Source organism: Cimex lectularius, unplaced genomic scaffold (assembly GCF_000648675.2).
Source record: "Cimex lectularius strain Harlan isolate CLEC.00 unplaced genomic scaffold, Clec_2.1 scaffold209, whole genome shotgun sequence".
In the NCBI taxonomy this organism is placed as follows: Eukaryota; Metazoa; Arthropoda; class Insecta; order Hemiptera; family Cimicidae; genus Cimex; species Cimex lectularius.
The window spans coordinates 279,650-297,766 of record NW_019392784.1 but is presented as its reverse complement, the minus strand read 5'-3'; the positions used below and the strand labels follow the sequence as shown (position 1 = coordinate 297,766).

General features: G+C 31.2%; 2 protein-coding genes and 1 long non-coding RNA gene across 9 annotated transcripts in view; 1 reads left to right on the top strand and 2 right to left on the bottom strand.

The window, feature by feature from the left end:
• The window catches only part of LOC112127222, a 5,437-nt gene extending 3,381 nt beyond the window's left edge, over positions 1-2,056 (bottom strand). Inside the window, exons 1-2 of the long non-coding RNA XR_002910465.1 lie at positions 1,917-2,056; positions 292-381 (exon numbers count right to left, since the gene is read on the bottom strand). This is a non-coding gene — a long non-coding RNA (uncharacterized LOC112127222). The remainder of the gene's footprint in view (positions 1-291; positions 382-1,916) is intronic.
• LOC106668617 lies at positions 1,203-8,498 on the top strand. Of its 4 annotated transcripts, none has more exons than XM_014397544.2 (7): positions 1,203-1,316; positions 3,871-4,090; positions 4,189-4,398; positions 4,460-4,706; positions 4,767-4,897; positions 5,033-5,334; positions 5,996-8,498. In XM_014397544.2, exons 2-7 carry the CDS (start codon positions 3,982-3,984, stop codon positions 7,241-7,243), a joined length of 2,247 nt encoding a protein of 748 aa, XP_014253030.1. In that variant the 5' UTR covers positions 1,203-1,316; positions 3,871-3,981; the 3' UTR covers positions 7,244-8,498. The 4 variants fall into 4 exon arrangements, with proteins under 4 accessions (XP_014253030.1, XP_014253020.1, XP_014253038.1 ...); XM_014397534.2 differs by having other exon boundaries at positions 3,834-4,090; XM_014397552.2 differs by lacking the exon at positions 1,203-1,316 and adding an exon at positions 3,682-3,809.
• On the bottom strand, positions 8,066-18,117 carry LOC106668638 (cAMP-responsive element modulator). Of its 4 annotated transcripts, none has more exons than XM_014397599.2 (7): positions 17,710-18,117; positions 11,916-12,183; positions 11,721-11,844; positions 10,103-10,192; positions 9,903-10,037; positions 9,434-9,521; positions 8,066-9,363 (listed from the first exon to the last, which is right to left on the bottom strand). In XM_014397599.2, exons 2-7 carry the CDS (start codon positions 12,156-12,158, stop codon positions 9,216-9,218), a joined length of 828 nt encoding a protein of 275 aa, XP_014253085.1. In that variant the 5' UTR covers positions 12,159-12,183; positions 17,710-18,117; the 3' UTR covers positions 8,066-9,215. The 4 variants fall into 4 exon arrangements, with proteins under 4 accessions (XP_014253085.1, XP_014253067.1, XP_014253076.1 ...); XM_014397581.2 differs by having other exon boundaries at positions 9,894-10,037; positions 17,710-18,116; XM_014397590.2 differs by having other exon boundaries at positions 11,718-11,844; positions 17,710-18,115.

Here is an 18,117-nt window from a genome sequence, read left to right as displayed (position 1 = left end):
CTTTTTTATTTTTTTCTTCGATTAATTAGTTATTAGAAGTATTGCTCATTGTTTTACATATAATGCAATGAGCATTTTATTATTGTATTTATTTTTCTTGAATCACCAAAGACTATAATTATATTCATACTTAGACATGTAGCTTCTATTCGTCTAGTCAACAATTTTCCTTTGTCTTTATAAATAATATAACTGTGATAAAGCTACCATTTTTTCTACTGTAATAAATATATTATGATAATAATTAGTTTCATTTTTGTAATAACATTATTGTTATTAAGAAAAGTTTACCTTCTCCTTTATTTGTTGCGCTTTCTGATCGACTTGATACTTGGTTTTTTTATTATTTGTTATTTCTTCATAAATCAGTCAGTCATCTTCCTAAACAAGTCGAAATTAAAAAAATAATAATAATAATAACAACTTGATCAACAGTATACTACTCCAAAAAATTGACGAACTTTGAAATTTTGATATTTTTATGTATTTACTGTTCAGTAATATTAACACCTAATAACCCCGCAGAGAAAAGGTTGCTCGATGTGTCCCACATAATAGTCTTGTCATGCTTTGGCTCTTTACAAAGAGCGTGTAGGCATGCTGCCGAATTTGAGAATGGTTCTCGCGCACGGTAGAGAGTTTGTGGGTCCCCTGTTTCCCTTTTTAGAGAATAATTGAAAATGTCTGGGGAAATTTTATCAGGGCTGCGGCCAGTTTCAGAGATTAAACGCACAATCCAAGAAGAATGGGAAAAAGGACTTTTTTTCAAGATATTCTTCGCCTCTATGAAATTTGTCATTTTGTCATTTTTTAATAGTTTTTTAAATTTTTTATCCCATCCCGGAACTTAGTTCGATTTTTAATTTAAACCATCAAAAATTCTAGATATTTTACGATTTAAGTTTTAAAAGTAAAAGATGGATTTCACATTCCTTTGGCATAAATGTTTACAAACAATTTTCGACAGTTGTATAATATCGATTGAAAACAATTAAACAAATTTTAGGTAAAAAAATGCAAGTTTAAACTTGTGAAAAATTAAAAGAAGAAATTATCATTACATACCATGGCATACATAATGGCCTGTTTATTGTGGAGTGGGAAAGAATATTTGAGTGAATAAATTACTATTCAGTATTAAGCCATTACGTTCATAGACAAACATTTTTTTTCGATTTATTTGTAATTTTGAAACTCGATATACACAAAAAGCAATAATCGACCGTTATGGTTTCGTATTTTGTATTGAAATGGTACTATGCCCTGCTTTTAGATCTTTTCTGTTGCCGTAATACGTTCCGTGGTACAACTCGAAGGTAATTATGGTGTAAAGAATTATCACAGCATAAATAAATATATAATATATGTATATCAAGATAATTTATTATAATTCAAATCTTTTGTTTCTGATTATTTTACTCTCGCTGGTTAGTTTGAGAAAATAAGCATGGGAACATAGAATATTTTTTTAAGGACATGGAACTTCATATTCCAATTTTTCCCAGTGTAAATAAATCAATTTAACAATAATATGAAAAAAAGGTGGAACTATGAAGAATAATTGATAAGAGACCTGTTGAATTATATATTGGTCTTCAATATTTATAAATAAACAATGTTATTTTCCACGTCTGCCTATACAAATAAATGGATTAGACCAAATAAATTTTAATAAATATATAAATATCAGGTTGCTGAATTTTACAAATGTGTACTTTTTCAAAGATGACATGAATAACAAATCCTGATAGTTGAATTAATGAATTTTAACAAATATTGATTCAAATTGTACAACTTGTGAATAATCAAATGAAGTATTGGAATTTAGTAAAATTGCTTTCAAATTTTAAATAAATTAAATTTATTTATTTTATTTTATTAATGTATTTATATTTACGGAAAATAAGTACAAGTACCTGGGAGTAATTTTGATATCCAACATTTTACTAGAAGAACATTTCAATCCAAATTTGAAATAAACAATTTAAATTTCTGATGTATAAAAAGTTCCTTTCCTTCCTACAAGTATATAATGCTGTTTCCAGGGCTATAATACCACATGGAGCTCAAATTTGAATTGCTATAAAAAATGATAGTTATTTAAATGCATACTTTATTTAAAATGTAATGAACTTACCTTGTAATAATTGATTAAATTATGTACTCGGAAACATTTCTATTACCCACTTTCTGTCATGTAAAAGTTGCTCAATGTGCCCTATTTAATTGAAAGGTGCGATTCCTTGGCTACATATAGAGAACATGTAGGAATGCCACTCAAAAAGAGAATTGTGCTTAAACATGGCAGCAAGAATTTGGGTCTCCTGTTCTGATTCTTGGAAAAACACATTTTTTATATTGTATATAGTTATTCAGATATCGAAACGTTGGCACGATAAAGAAAATGTTTTTCTGAAACCTACACCACACCAGACCGCATCTCACGATATCTGAATAATTATCGATTAACGGTCACTAATCTCTACACATTGTATGTAGTACTGATATTTTTTTATTCCCTAGTGTGTGCTGAGATTGAATGTGTTTATTAGCCTGAATGTGTAGTAGGCAGAATGTTGAGAACTCATCAACCCTCAATTAGATTAGTTATTTAATATGTGATATAGGGACATCACCAAATACCAAGTACTCCATCACCCTAACTGAGTGAAAGAATGTATTTAGAAGTAAGTGACAGTGTGAGTGGGTTTTGGATCTATAAAATTATTGTGTTTGGGGCTGAATGCTGTTGATAGCTGTGGCTAGACCTGGGTGATTCTTGAGACCTGCCAGTAATTTATTGTAAATTAATCAAAAGCTGGAATTGTGAGAAGTGATCAGTTCAACTCTGTACATGTGTGTATGTATGCTGGTTGCCAACGGTGATAATCCATTTTGCTTTTTACACCGAGTGAAATCTCTTTAGCAATCGCCAACATTTACTGGACTATTTAATATGTATAAATTGTCCATAAACATTCCACTACTCATGGGGTGCCCGTGTTTTGATAAAGTCCCGAGACCAAAACAATAATGATTCGTTGTGCCAATAGTTTAAATATTGTCTACCAAAACCCTAACAAGTTAAACAAAACAAAATTAAATAAAACTTACATATGATCATACTTTATGAATAATCAATGTGTGCTTATCATTTGATCTGGAAAATTGAGAATATAAATAGATATTTTATGGTAAAATTAGAATCATAATATAATGCTACAAGTACCTAGGAAATTAGCATTTAGTCAAATTTTAGAAAGAAGCAACACTAGTTCACAAAATGGAAACTTTTTATAAATAAGAAAAAAAATATATTAGAAAAGTTATGAAAAAGGAAACTTACAAAATAATATTAAAACCAAGGTTTTCAGAGGTTTTCTTTTGGTTTTAATGATTAATTTAAATAACAAAAAACCCAAATTTGACAAAAATGTTGTAAAACGTTAATCATTTTGTATAACTTACTTACAACTTATTTGAAACTGCTGTTGTACTATTATTTATATTGATTATGTTGTAGATGTTTATTTTTAATTTCTGTGTAATGCATTACTGACTGTTTACAAACAACCTCTATCACTTGGCATGGGAAAAATCTATAAAACGAGAAATGTTTTTATCTCGCTACATTTTTCAGCATTTCTTTCATAACAAGATTGTGATAACAATAGCATTTTTATATGAGGATGAATAAGCCGCTGTAATGATGACTTTACAAAAAAGCTGTTTGACTACATATTCCCAATCTGCCTTTTCTCAAACAATTATGATTGAAAACAGAAATAGTTGTAATTTCTGTCTTAGATGTAATGAATTTCTGTTTATTCTAGGTCATAGAGACAGCTCACACTCTGGGGATTGTTGTAGGTTTCCTCTGGTCTGAATGTTGTGCTGGTTGCCAACGGTGATAATCCAATTTGCTTTTTACACCGAGTGAAATCTCTTTAGCAATCGCCAACATTTACTGGACTATTTAATATGTATAAATTGATTGGTTTTATATTCTTACTTGAGTTTGTCGCAATCCCTTCGAATGCTATTTGTAGTCAAGAAGTGTTGAGGATATCTGGGACGTTAAATATTATCGGTAAGAATCATTTATTAAATCAATATTTTGATAAACCCATTGTATAATCTTTATGGTCATTGTTAGCAAGTTTTACTGCACCTCAATGGTAATTTCAGGCCTTTTCAATCTCCATTCTGGTGAAAATTGCTCAGAGATAAATTTTCTAGCACTGCAAAGTGCCCAAAACCTTGTTCAGTCAGTAAAAGCGATTCGCTTAATAAAACTAATTCCAAATTACGAAATTGGTCTTTCAATATTTGATCTATGTTTTAATAATGAATATAAGCAGAAACTTGAACCTCTTTGCATGGAATCGTTTCAACAAGGTGAGTAATTTTTTAATCGTGTATCGAATTTGTAATGTAATTGTTTAATGTTGATCTCCAGGAAGCTATGTGTTACAAGGCTACTCTGATGAAGATGTTAATGAAGCTTATGATTTTCCCGTTGTAAAACTAGATGAAAATCCACCATTTAATTTATATATAAAAGTGGTTGCGAGGACGATACATGACCTTAAGCTATCGCCTATCAACTATCTTGTTGTGGATGAGGGCTATCTGAAGAATTTTTTGATTGAAGAACTGACCATGCTACAAGTTTGCATTCTCAACATTACTAGATTTGACAAGATGTATGTTTTTGGTTTTTTTCAATGCATTTTTTAATGTTTAATTTGAATTTTTGTCTTTAGTGAGAATGTTAAAAATGGAGGAAATATAGTTTTCATTGGAAAGTTAGTACAAATAGAACAAATATCAATCCATTTTCCAGACACCACTATATTTATTGTGCCAACGGATGGATTATATAATGAAATGTCAGGTATGCAACACAAGAAAATGTAGCTTGATTTGTCCTCGATCATCCAGTATCAACCCATAAACCATAAACACTGACTATCATTGACATATAAAATATAATGAAAACTTTTTAAATAAAATTTTAACTTCTTTATAGGTTTATCTGGAGAGAAAACAATATTCCTTTTACCAACTCATGTGGAAATTGATGATCTTTTGATATCTGGAATAGCGAACGAGACAAAGGGCAATGAGTTCAATACCATAACATTATCGACATTGTCATTGTCACAGATTCAGTTGGTATCTGACGTTTTCAACTTAATACAAACCACAAAGTCTCGTTTGGAGACAGTTTGCAAAAATCTAACAATATGCAATAGCCTTAATAAGAATATATTTGATAAAGGGATAAAATCAATACCAATTAGAGAGGATAAAATACGACACCAACTGAAGGTAAGGAAGAGTTTTAGATATATATTTTAATATATATTAATAAATGTGAGGGCTCCTGCCCAGTTATGAATTTATAAAACCAAAAAAACTAAGGACAAGGGGTTAAACCACTTTATAGTACCTCTTTCGTACTATTCTCTGGGATTTGAACCTAGTACCGCTTGCAAATATGAAAGACTCTTGGCCTTATGTCCTTGCATATTAGCCATAGCATTGAAGTATATAAATTGACAACACATTGACTGAGTAAAGAATACAGTTGTTACTTTATGTAATTTCAAGTTCATCCTCAATTCAATTTAAGGTATTTCACTAGATAAATTTAATAAAATTTAAAAAATCATGTACATTATTTTTAAGTATCAGAGAGCAATTTTAGTATTAAATGCAGTTCTGCCATGAGCAATCAGATTGATCAAGCATAGAACAGAGTCATTGTGTTAAAAAAGTTTTTATTGTATTTTCTAACAACTTGAAAAATTAGATGTAAATATTACATAAAAGTTTAAAATGCTATTTTAAATTTAAATTTGTTCTTTTAGAAAAATCAGTGTTATTATTTAACAAACATTAACATCTTATACACTATTTATATATAAAAAATTGATTTGTTATAAATACTTTATTTTTGGAAAATTTAATTAATTTATATTTTCCTCAGGTTTTAAATATTGATGTCAACGATTTTACCAGTGCTATTGTATTCCTGCACAACGACCAGGGCTTTGTAAAAATGGGTGAAGTTAAAATGTTAGGTAATGAATGGAGTGTTAAACCAAGACCAGAGAACAGTTCTGAAATTGTGGGTTTTGGTTGTGATCAACCAAATTTAAACTGTTCATTATGTTCAAATTATCGAACTCTAGTCCAATTTAAAGAACAATTGAAAAGACCTAGCTTGGCTTTGAAGGAAGAAGCCTGGGTAGCGGCTTTGTTATCTATTTCTGCAGTCGGTATAATTTCTTGTCTTGCTATAGCTATATTTATTTTAGTGCGTATTTGCAAGAAAGACGTGCTAGAAGGAAACCCGTCATTTTCATTTTTAATGCTCACATCTCTGATTCTCGTGTACCTTTCAATATTACCATTTGCATTTAAAATTGAACATGACAATCCACAATTTTATTTTAAAAGTATCTTATGCGGGTTGAAAGTCATTGGTACTAGTTTCAGTTATTCTTTTATTTTTTCTGTAATGCTAGCTCGTTCATTCATGTTAGCGAGCTGTGATGAAGACGGTGGTTTTATGAGTCATGTTAACGGCTATTTACAGTCTGTTCTGTGTTTTTTTATCGCTGCTGTACAATTAGCTTTAACATTACAGTTCTGGGCGATAAACTGGGTCTTTACTGATCATGAACAATGCCAAGCAATGACTCAAGGTCCTGTATTTTTATATTTACTAGGCTACGACATGTTTCTTCTCATCTTTTTAATATTTATTTCTCCATTTATAATGAGATCAAAACGTAATTATCAAGAAGGAGGATATTTCGCCTCTTCGTCATTCCTATGCGTACTTGTCTGGATCACTTGGGCTTCCGGTTACCTCTATCTTCCTACTTATGCTGATATTTTCATATGCTCTGGCCTAGTGGCTACAGCTACAGTGATATTAGTAGTTGTTTTTATACCACGAACGTACTTGATGATGACTGGTATCGTACGAGACCACCTTGTGAGCACGCTTCCAGCTCTGACCCATACCACCTCAAGTGTTATTGATGTCAATTATCACTCAACTCAAGCACTGTACGACACAGTCTCAGCAAGGGGGCAAATCAATCCGAATTACTACTCAGAAAGACCGACAACCCCATCGACTTCTAAGATGGAAGACAGGATTGAAAACAATCCATATGATAACTATGAGAGTTCATCCTCGCCTCTGAATGTCACGAGGTTTTGACAAGAATTTACTCTTGATTGAAGTTTTTTTACTAATCTTCTAAAGGTTGTTTTCTTATCAATTTCATACATACAAAACGGTTTAAAATAGCCATTTTATATTTTAAAAAATTAACATAAAAATAAAAATGTTTATTAGTTTTTATATGTGCAAGGAATTTAATAATTATCTTCTAACGAGTACTTGATAAGTTTAAGTGAGATCTTGGAATTTATCAAGTCCAGTGTGGAATGAATTTAATTTGATGTTCATAACTTCTACCTGGTTGAGTGTTACATCAAAATCACAAGTATGTGATCTTTGATTCTATCGTTTATAGGTATTTGGCAAAGAGTTGATTATTATTAACAAACTTTATTTATTAGTGATAGTGTTTCTTCTATAAATCTGTTTGATTGTAACATCGCATATTTGTAATCTTTGGATTTATTATAAAGTCCATAGGGGTATTTGGTAAATAATTGTTAATAATAATTTGTTTTGAAAATAAAATGTTCCAAAATGTTCATGTTGTAAAATACTTGAAGACAAAACAAAATTCACATTTATATAACTAAAAAAAATCATAGTTGTTTTCAATAAAAAGATATGCATATTCTAAAAAGAAATTGTTAAAATTGTGGCCAGATATTTTTTGGAAATCAAGTTTGTTCTTATAAAGGAGAATTAATAAGAATTTCTGTTAAAATTCTTCAGTGAATTTTATTTATAAAAATTCATCTTGTTAAATAAAAAAATACTTACTTGTGTATGTAAAAGTTTCCTGGGAGTACATTGTAATTTACTTTCTAAAAAACAGAAATGGAACAAAAACATAAAATGTATCATTATATAAAATATATATTTACTTTGCATTTGTAGTACATTTAAAATGTATTTTTAAGTTATTCCTTCATTACACTATACAGTTGTGTACAGTTTTATTTTTCAAACTCTTGGACTAAAAAATACTTTGGAAACCAAAATTACATCATTCATCTATTTACAGCTTTACAATTACGATCTTCAAAAAATGTTTCCTCTAATAAAACAAAATAGTTGTGTTATTACAATTATTTTTTTAAATATACAATTCAAAGTTCAATTTTCATACAATACTGTAGAGAACCGATTATCTCTAAACAAATTATTGTTTAAGTAGGAAATTATTCATCGTTGATTGACATGACAGCAAAAAACCATGGATATTTTAAAAAGTTAAATAATCAATCCCATTTTGATTTGAATCATTCCTTAAAATATAGAAATTTGAGAATTACAAGAATAAAACTTGTATTGACATGATAATCGATTTTCCACTGTAAAATATAACAAAAATGTTAATTGGTAACAAGCTTGGAGAAAAAGTGGCAATGAAGTACTGTCCGCTTTTCTCGATAATTCACATATATTATAAAATATATTACATTCTGGAATATTCTTAATAACCATAGCAGATGTAACAAAAAAACATTCAAAGCGATAAGGCACTTGAGTGCAAATAATATAATTAAAATAAAGAAAAACAAAATTATCAGCCTAAAAAAAATTATAAAAAACCTCCCTCTTGTTTATACAATTGCTATTATAGTTAAATTTATTCATAATTACTATCTGCCAAATTAGGTGGTCTACTTAATTTCCATAACACTTATTTTAGCTTGGTAACTAATGCAAATTCTGATTCAGATCTGATTGGCATTATTGGCAAATAGTTTTTTTTCTTAGAAGGAAAAAGGTAACTGTCATTAGTTTGGCCGCTAAAATAAAAGTAAAGGATATCTATGAGAAAAGAAATATACTTGTCAAATTAAAAGCTACATATATTTACAAATTATATTGATTTTTAACAAAAAAAGTTTTCATTTTAATTAAAAAACAGGTACAACCGTAAACATTAAAAAATAAAAATTAATAAAGAGAGGGATATCTTGGTTTAAAAATATTTACAATGACTCATATTTTAAGATTTTCTCTTTACGGTTAAAATCCTTTACTCTTGTTTTTGCTGACAGTACAGCTCCTTTAACGACTTTAATTCTTCTATCAAGGCTTTATTCTGGTTTTCTAATACAGCTACTCGATTTTCAAGGCATTTAATATACTCCTTCTTCTTTCTTCTGCATTCCCTTGCAGCTTCCCTGCAAAGCAGATATAAAAAAAATTTTAAACTTTTTATCCTATCGCAAAGAATGCAAAACAAAAAAAAACCTATTCTTTAGCAGCCTCATTTCCCTTTTTCTTGCTTGATCTTCGGCAATTATTGTGCTCCCACCTAGGCTTGCATTCTGGGTAACAACTGAAAAAAAAAGTTACTTTATTGAGTTTCAATTCACCGAGACTTGATTTGATATTAATTTTAAAATGTCAATAATAAAGTAGATGTATATATAATTGCCTTAATTTAAAAGTTTTAATCAGTCTTAGCAAAGTTGCATTGATGAAAATTCTATGTGTCCACATTCTCGATTTTATTGTAAGAAGCTAGTTTTTCTTAAAAGTTTCAAAGTGGGCTGAACAAAATATATTCACCAAATGATCGCTTTTTCCTATTCTAAATCAGTGTCGAAGTGTATTTAATTTTTACTAATAAATTCTCAAAACTGTGCTATTTGCACACATTTTCGTTTGAGAAAAAATTCACCTACTAATATATTAACAGAAAAATTACCAATCTCACTTGGTACATAAAACTCTCCATCTTGCCCCTGTGTGTACTGTACAATGGTGCCCCCAGCAGTTGTGGAATTTGTCATCGTCAGCGTGTGAATGCCTTCACCTTGGCTCGTCAACTGGAGAGTACCTGTTGGTATTACTAGAAAGAAAAAAAAAGACAAAGGTATAAAGATAAATTTTGAAAGAATATTTTTCAATCAATACCTGTTTGATAGTGGGTGGGTAGAGAATGAGATGACAGTTCGCTGTCTAAATTTGAATCACAGTCCGAACCAGAAGATTCAACCTTTGTGCCTGTGACAAGATAAAGATAGGAATTAATATGAAAATCTCAATAAGCAAAATTTAAGTCTACACTTGCATTTAAATGTCAAATTTGTATAATAAAAAGAAATGTTTTTTTTTGGAGGGAAGAAAAAACTGAAAAGTTAATTTGAAAAAGGATGAAAGTATTTGAAATTAAAAGAGAAAATTAATATTTCCATTTTTCCTGAAAATAGAATTATTTATTAAGCTTGATCACCATTAACCTTATGTTTCTCTGTCTGAGTCATTTTGTTTCATTTATTTGTAACACAAGATTAGTGAAATATGTTAAGACAATTCTGAGCCAATTTAAAATTTTAAGTTTAAAAAAAGATCACAGATCAACCAATCAAGAAACATGTTCCACCAGAAAAAAGAGCAAGAATTTGCAGACCATGATGATCAAGATATTGGGTGTGTGCATAAGTTTTTTCCCTGTTCAAGAAAAAAAGTCAAACTTTCAAAATATACAAGTATTTATTTTTAATCCAAAGCATAATTTCCTTTGTTTTCTATAACATACTGCCAACTTTCTGGTAGCAGAAATTTCTCATCTTTTTTTTGTCTGATGACAGATGAGAAGAAATCTGTGTCTGAGTATCAGAGCGTTTTTGTTTGAAAATTTCCTAACTTTTTATTGGTTGTCTAGGTAGCAGAACAAGTAAAAATTGAAAGGAGCAAAGTTTGGAGGGTGGGACATTAGTAGCCAGCCTAACTTGGTGATTTTACTCTGAGTTAGTGCAACTGTGTGAGACCTGGCATTGTCATCATGAAACACAATGTTGTGTCTATTCACCAGGATTGTTGCTCTTCCTTCAACTTTGGCTCAGGACGCTCTGGCTGTGCACAATATACATCTGCTGTAAGAGTATTATGGTCGTAACAGTTTCCAATAAATTATTCCTCGAATATAGGATATTGTGAAGGGGCAATCCTGCTCTTGACAATGACTGCGGTGTTTCATTCGTTTTGCAAACGGTACTTCAGCAATTAATATTTTTGTAAAGGACCTACTTCTCATCCCCAGTGACCACATAGGAAATAACAATCTTCCGATTTATTCCTATTCAGAAAGTTTCGATTTGACAATGTAATCCATTGTTCGGATTCTTTTTTCTATTGTTGTGCGATGTACCTGAAATCTCTCTGATAGCTCTGCGAAAAACAAAAACTTAAGCACACAACCAATACATGATCATAACTAATGTTCTTTAGAAAATGTGTTGAAAAGGATTTAAAATTGTTTCAAAAAAATTATTTTCTTTTAGGAAGTAGAGATAGGTCATGTTTGACCCACTTTTTTTACAATGTCATGCTTAATATATTCATATTTTTTATGTTAGCTATGTTTCTACCATTATATTTATCTTGTCATTATTGTTCTTAAAATTTGTTTTCTACTGAATAATTGGATATTTAAAAATAAACATAATTTATTTAGTATTGAATATAAAATAAGAATATATTGAATTTGAAAAAAAAAATTTGTTTTCCATCTCATAATAAAATGTACCACCAAGATCGTTGAGTATTTTCCTGTATGAAGGCCTTCTTGTGAGTATGTCTCTCCTTTTCTTTCGGGTCCCACCTCCACCTTCCTCTTCGTTTGAAAGGCTGTCATCAGTACCAGCTTCGACCACCTAAACAAAGCCAGAAAAATATACAAATGTTAAAAAATAAACGAAACTTCACATGTTAAATCAAAACGTACCACTTGTAAAGCCTGGAGTTGACCTTGGGTTGTCTGTATGACTGAATTTGGTTTTGAGACAAGTATAACGTTTCCCTTTGTGAGGACAGGCTGGAGAGAACCTTGGGCGCTCTGTATAACACTCTGCTGATTTGCCTGTATTACACTTTGCACAGACGTTACTGCAATTGGGCTTGTGGCCAAGGGGTCAACAGGAACTCCACCACCTCCACCAGTACCGTTTTCTTCAACCATACCGTCCATAACACGTTAACACCTCTCTCTATCCCTAATTACAAAAAAAAATATTTTTAAAAGTTCCAAAGCATCATTGTACATTATATGTATATAAATAATACATTATTAACATGAATTTAAAGAAAAAAATATTTACATTCCGATTGTTATTTAATCAAATAGTTAAATGCATCTTTATTAAAACAGTTATTAATAAAATCCAAGTAATTAATCCAAATTATTAAAATCAAGGTATTCTCTTCAAAACATTTAATGTTTAATAATCAGTTTTACATAATGTTCATCACACATGCATATAGTGTAATGAAACAAAAATATGAAAAGAAATACAGCTGATACATAATGCTCAATGTTCGATTCTCATTTTATATAAGGACAGCCTAAGAAGTTCAGTAATTATGCAATCAGCATTAAGTTTTTGTACATGGAGAATATCAAGATTGCAGCGGTAAAAAAAGTATGTGTTGATTCAAAATCTAAAAAGTAATACCAAAAATAGTGTATCAATAAAAACCATCAATTATGGAGAAATACATATATATTTTTGGTATATATATATTTGAGCTTACACATTATGCATAACGACTTGTTAAGTAACAAACTCTTTTTAATTATGTAATAATTGAAATTATCAATGTAGGGTAAGGAAATTTTATTGTTATAATGCCAAACGCTCAACAATCATTGTGTATAATGTTCACTGCATATGGAAAATGTATTAAAACAAGAAATTCAACTTCTTCAAAATTTATTTATTTTTTATTTACCTTGGCTTTAATTGCTTTAATTAAAGACCATCGAACTTAACATTACACGTAATGACATTTTACAAAATGTCTAACACCATAATGAATCATAAATTCATTGTACGTGTTCACTGGATAGTCATCATGTATTATGCTTTTTATATTGTCTTTCCACTGGTAACTACTCGTAAATACAATAATTCATTTCTGCCTATCAATTACAGCCATTGCGTATTAAGGCCATTAAGCTTTGACTTATGTAATGACTACTCATTATACTGAATGTTCAACACATGACCATTAGCTCAGTGAATCAATGATGTATTGGATCATAGTACATAATGATCATATTATGTATTATGATCATAATGTCGAACTAAGTCGTTTAATGTCGAACTAAGTAATTATGCAAAATAAGCATTAAAACGAACAAGTCGTTTAATGTCGAACTAAGTAATTATGCAAAATAAGCATTAAAACGAACAATACTTTGGTGCTTCACTTTTAGCACATTGGGGAAAACTTCTCATTTACCTATTAATTATTAATAATAAAATACAATTTTAAACAAAAACATGCTCTACATATGATTTACCAGTAATTTCAAAAACAATTACTGTTCATTAAATAACAAATAAAATGTAACTTGAAATATCACAATAATAGTTAATATAAAAAACAATAAATGCTGAATTATTTAATATCTTGACACCAGTAGGGAATATAACAATTGAAATCTTGATATCAATAATAGCGATTGTGAGATTAATATGGAATACTTGTCATAGATTTCCAGTGTTTGAATCCAAGAGTCATCTTTGAAATTTTCTTTGAATTTGAATTGTAAAGCTTTCAGGCCTCTTGTCTTTCAGGCCCAACTAGAAACATTATTATATTACAACAGGAATTAATTATTGATTTTATTATAGTCAATCTTGCACAGTATACATGTAAAAGTATGGACCTTATGAACAGCATTAAATTTTGCCACTATGTACTTAGTAATTTTTATTGAGCATAAACTTGTTACATAATTACAACTTTTTTATTTGTTTTTTATTGTACATACCCCAAAGTAATTAATATTTATGATTTATGTACCAAACAGTAAAAACTGATTACAGTTCTTATTGTTTTCATTATTTTAATTCCATTGTATCATATATATTATTTTATATTTAATTAATTTCTGTAATAAAGTTTATGTGTGAATGTTAATAATGTAATTATAATGTAAAGAAATTTTTTATGTCAAGAATAAACAACAAAAATATTTTTGTAGGTTATTGCTTGAATTGAGCAGAAATCCCTTTATGAACTCTGATTCATGTTGGATGTTGGATTATTGTTATTCCTGCACTTCTGATATTGCTGTCACTGGAACTCACAGGCAGAAATGCGATTCATCAGTAAAAATAACAGCATTCCAATTATTGTTCCCTTCTAGACACTCTCTGCACCATATTCTTCTAAGTTGCTGGTGGTGGCCTGCTGCTGCAGGTTGTATCAAAGGGATATACGATGTGAGGCTAACTTCCTACAAACGCTTACGAATCGTTTGTTTTGATAAACAGCTTGCCAAAACATCTTGTACTTTATATTGTTTCTGACCTCCCTTAGCACCGTTATGCACTATGATCCACTACCAGGCCTCCTTGGCACATCCAGTCTCTTGGAATCGGGCTAAAGCCTGAGAGACACGCTCTGAGAAACACCAACTGCCTCTGCGATATCCACTTGCTAATACCTCAATGACTCATTCTCACAAAAATATTGCAAACTTCTGGTTCAAGATGTCTTTCCATGGTTAAAGAGAATAAAATGGAAACAAGATGAGAAAAGGTGTTTGTTTACAAAATGAGTAATCTTCACTTCAAGTTTACTATTCTTAAGTAAATCCGTTAGTAAAAATGAGGATTAACATTTGTTTATTTTGGTTTGTATTTTCTATTTTGTTTTATCCAACTAACTAGAATATATCGGTTAATTTAATTAAGATTAATAGAATAAGAATAAATTACAAATATTCCTATTTACTTTTGCACAGTTTAAAATGGCCACATATTTACTGCAACTAAAGTTTTGTTTTTTACTAAGACATGTCTTGAAGTAAAAAATATTTATAAGTTGTGTGCCAAACAGTAAGTACTGAATATTTTTTCATAATTAAATTGTATTTTTATACTGGAGTAATACCACGAACTGGAGCGTCTCTGAAAAACAATGGCTGTCTGGGTACCAGACACAAAGGCTGGAGGGTAATGAAAAAATGGAAGAGGTGTTAAGACCGTAATGTCCCACTTAACCACTGTGATGTAGCCCCCGTTGCTAAAATTGCAATAAAAACAAGACTAAAAGAAAATGGCAGCATCGGTGGGCCGGATCGGCAGAGAAACATCAAGAGCAATGTCAATAGATGGCCCTCAGAGAATATAACTCTTAAAGAGGAGTCATTCACATGATTATGACCCATGGATATTTAATTTTAGGTCAAAGCTCATGTATATATCCTGCAGGTAGAGTAATGCTTAATGTGTTCCACTTAACTCAAGGGTGCAATTCCTTGGTTCCATATAGAAAGCATGTAGGAATGCCACCTGATTTGAGAATCATGCCTGATAATGGCAACAAGTATCTAGGTCTCCTCTTCCAACACGAATGTTTCACTGTGTATATAATATTTTATCACCCTTCTGATGTCATGTATGTTGTATGAGTATTAAAATAGTTTTTAGCATCTGTTCTGACTTTGGAGATGAAACAAGGCTAAAAATTCTTTTAATAATTATTTAGAGCCTACACAATTTCTTTAATGTTGTTTTAACTTAAATTATAGATTGAAGACCTACGAAAGCTTGAGAATTTTTGTTTTTCTATGTTGGCGTCCTCTCCTATACTTGCACAACATCTATAATATTTTATGGTCTCCTCTTGTGTTTCTTTGTTTATCTTGTGACTTAATTAGCATGAATGTGTAGCTAGACAGCCAATGGCTGAATACTGAGTACCCCATTGACATTAAGTTAGTTAAGTGTAAAGGACAAACATCAAGTATTCCACTACCCTGAGTGAATAGTATGTAAATAGGAAACAATATATTTATTTGTGAGTGTGAATGTGGTCTGGTTTTAGAAACGGATTGCAATGAAGGCAGAAATGACCTAGCTGTTGATAGCCCCAGAGCCCAACCTCGACGGCTGGACGATAAGACCAAGGTCTGACCCCAGATCATAACCAGGGGTGGGTGATTTTCAAGGTCTATCAGCGATTTAATATAAATTACAAAAGCTTGTATTGCAAACAGACTGTGTGAAGTGACAGGCTCAACTCTGCAGATTTGAGCTTATATAAATCAGTAGTTTTTATACTGTCATTTAATAATTTTATCTTTGTAATACACAGTTTATAGTTGAACGTTATCAATATAATAATTATGCAAAGAAACCTGTCAACAATAAAATATTAATTTATGTTAAAATGAGTCATTGCTTGAATCCAGAAGAAATCCTGTCGATTTGGTTTCACGTTGGATATATTGTTAACCCTGTTCTTCTGATATCTTGGTGATATATAATGTTTAACTAATATATTTTTTGTTTTCATCATACAGAAGAGAGAGTTTAAGTCAGTCCAGGTAAAAATTATATTCGATAGGTGTATCGCTTGTATCAGAATAGAAGTCCAAAGTTAGTATATAACATTCCTAACGTTTAATATATAATCTCTGCAATACACAGTTTATAGGCAAACGTTATCAATATAATTATGTATAGAAACCTTCTGTCGACAATAAAATATTGATTTATGTTAAAATGAGTCATTGCTTGAATCAAGATGAAATCCCATAGACTCGGTTTCACGTTGGATTATTGTTAACCCTGTTCTTCTGATGTACCTTGGTGGTATATAGAGAGTTTAAGTCAGTGCAGGAAAAAATTAAATTCGGATAGGTGTATCGTTTGAAGCAGAACAGAAGTCCACGGGATAAAACATCCCTAACGTATTTGGTGTTTTAAATGTAAAATACGATATCAAAATGAAAAAAAAGAAGAAAAGTTTGCAATTAAATTCTATGATAGAAAGACAAAGGACACTTGTAAGCCATCTATGAATATTCAGTACATATTTGACCTTCGTAAGTAAATAAATCCTATTGATAACAAAACAAACTCTTAAAACGTTTGTAATCTTTTTTTTTTAAATTAAATTTGGGGAAATGATTTTAGTTTTGTTATTGTATATTTGTTGTGATAAAATATTTTATCTTTTTGTTTATGTAATATTTTTTTGTTTGTGATTTCGTTGTTGTAATAAAAACAATGGTAACGGGCTATTACGGTTTATAGGGTTCGTTGGCGCGGATTAGGTCCGGAACCACAATACAATGGTATTCTAACCTTATTGTGATCGTGTTTTCATTCGGTTTCGCATTAAATTCATCTTCAAGAAGAAAAAAAAAGGCGTCGGCCATTATTTAAATACAATTTCCCTAAACTAAAAAGATATAAAAGAAAAGAGGCTCTTTACTCTGAAGGCAAAAGTTTTCGAATCATTAAAAAAAAATTCGGAGTGAAAATTTTCGATAATGGGAGAGGAAAAAGCATCTCGTAAGGGACGAAACTCGTTCTAAGTTTAGAAAGAACTGGCCCGTGCGGTAGCGGTTAAGGAAGGCGGAAGGGCGAGCGGCGGTTGAACAGGATCAACTCGGGCCGGGTCGTTTTCCGACAAAAATCCATCCCCCGGTGGAGTCGGAGCGTCCGAGGATCCCGTCAGTGCAAAGAGTGGAAGAACGACGATGAGACTCGACTTACCCAAGTTACGTCTGTTGGTTCGTCACGGAGTTTTCCTGCAACCTGACTGGACGGGGCCAAACACTACGTAGCTGCCACGTCAAGGCTCGACGGGGATCAGGCAAACTCGGAAAGGGGGGGAGAGCTTCACAGTTTACAGGGTGCCGCCGTCTGGACTCCGTAAAGCCGATTTCCCGATGGTAAGACGGTGAAGCATGGAGGAAATCGGACTTTTTCGACTTCGTCAAGCCGTTTGCGGATAAAAGACGCCCTTTCGTCCGAATCTGATTCACCTCTTGGTGCTCGGTTCGGCTGTTGCGTTCTTTCGTCGATGACGTCATCTCGGATTGACGTCACCCAGGTTGACGTAACCCCGCGGCTCTTGGAAAAAACTACATCTCGCCCCCACCGACGGATTGACGATCCCTA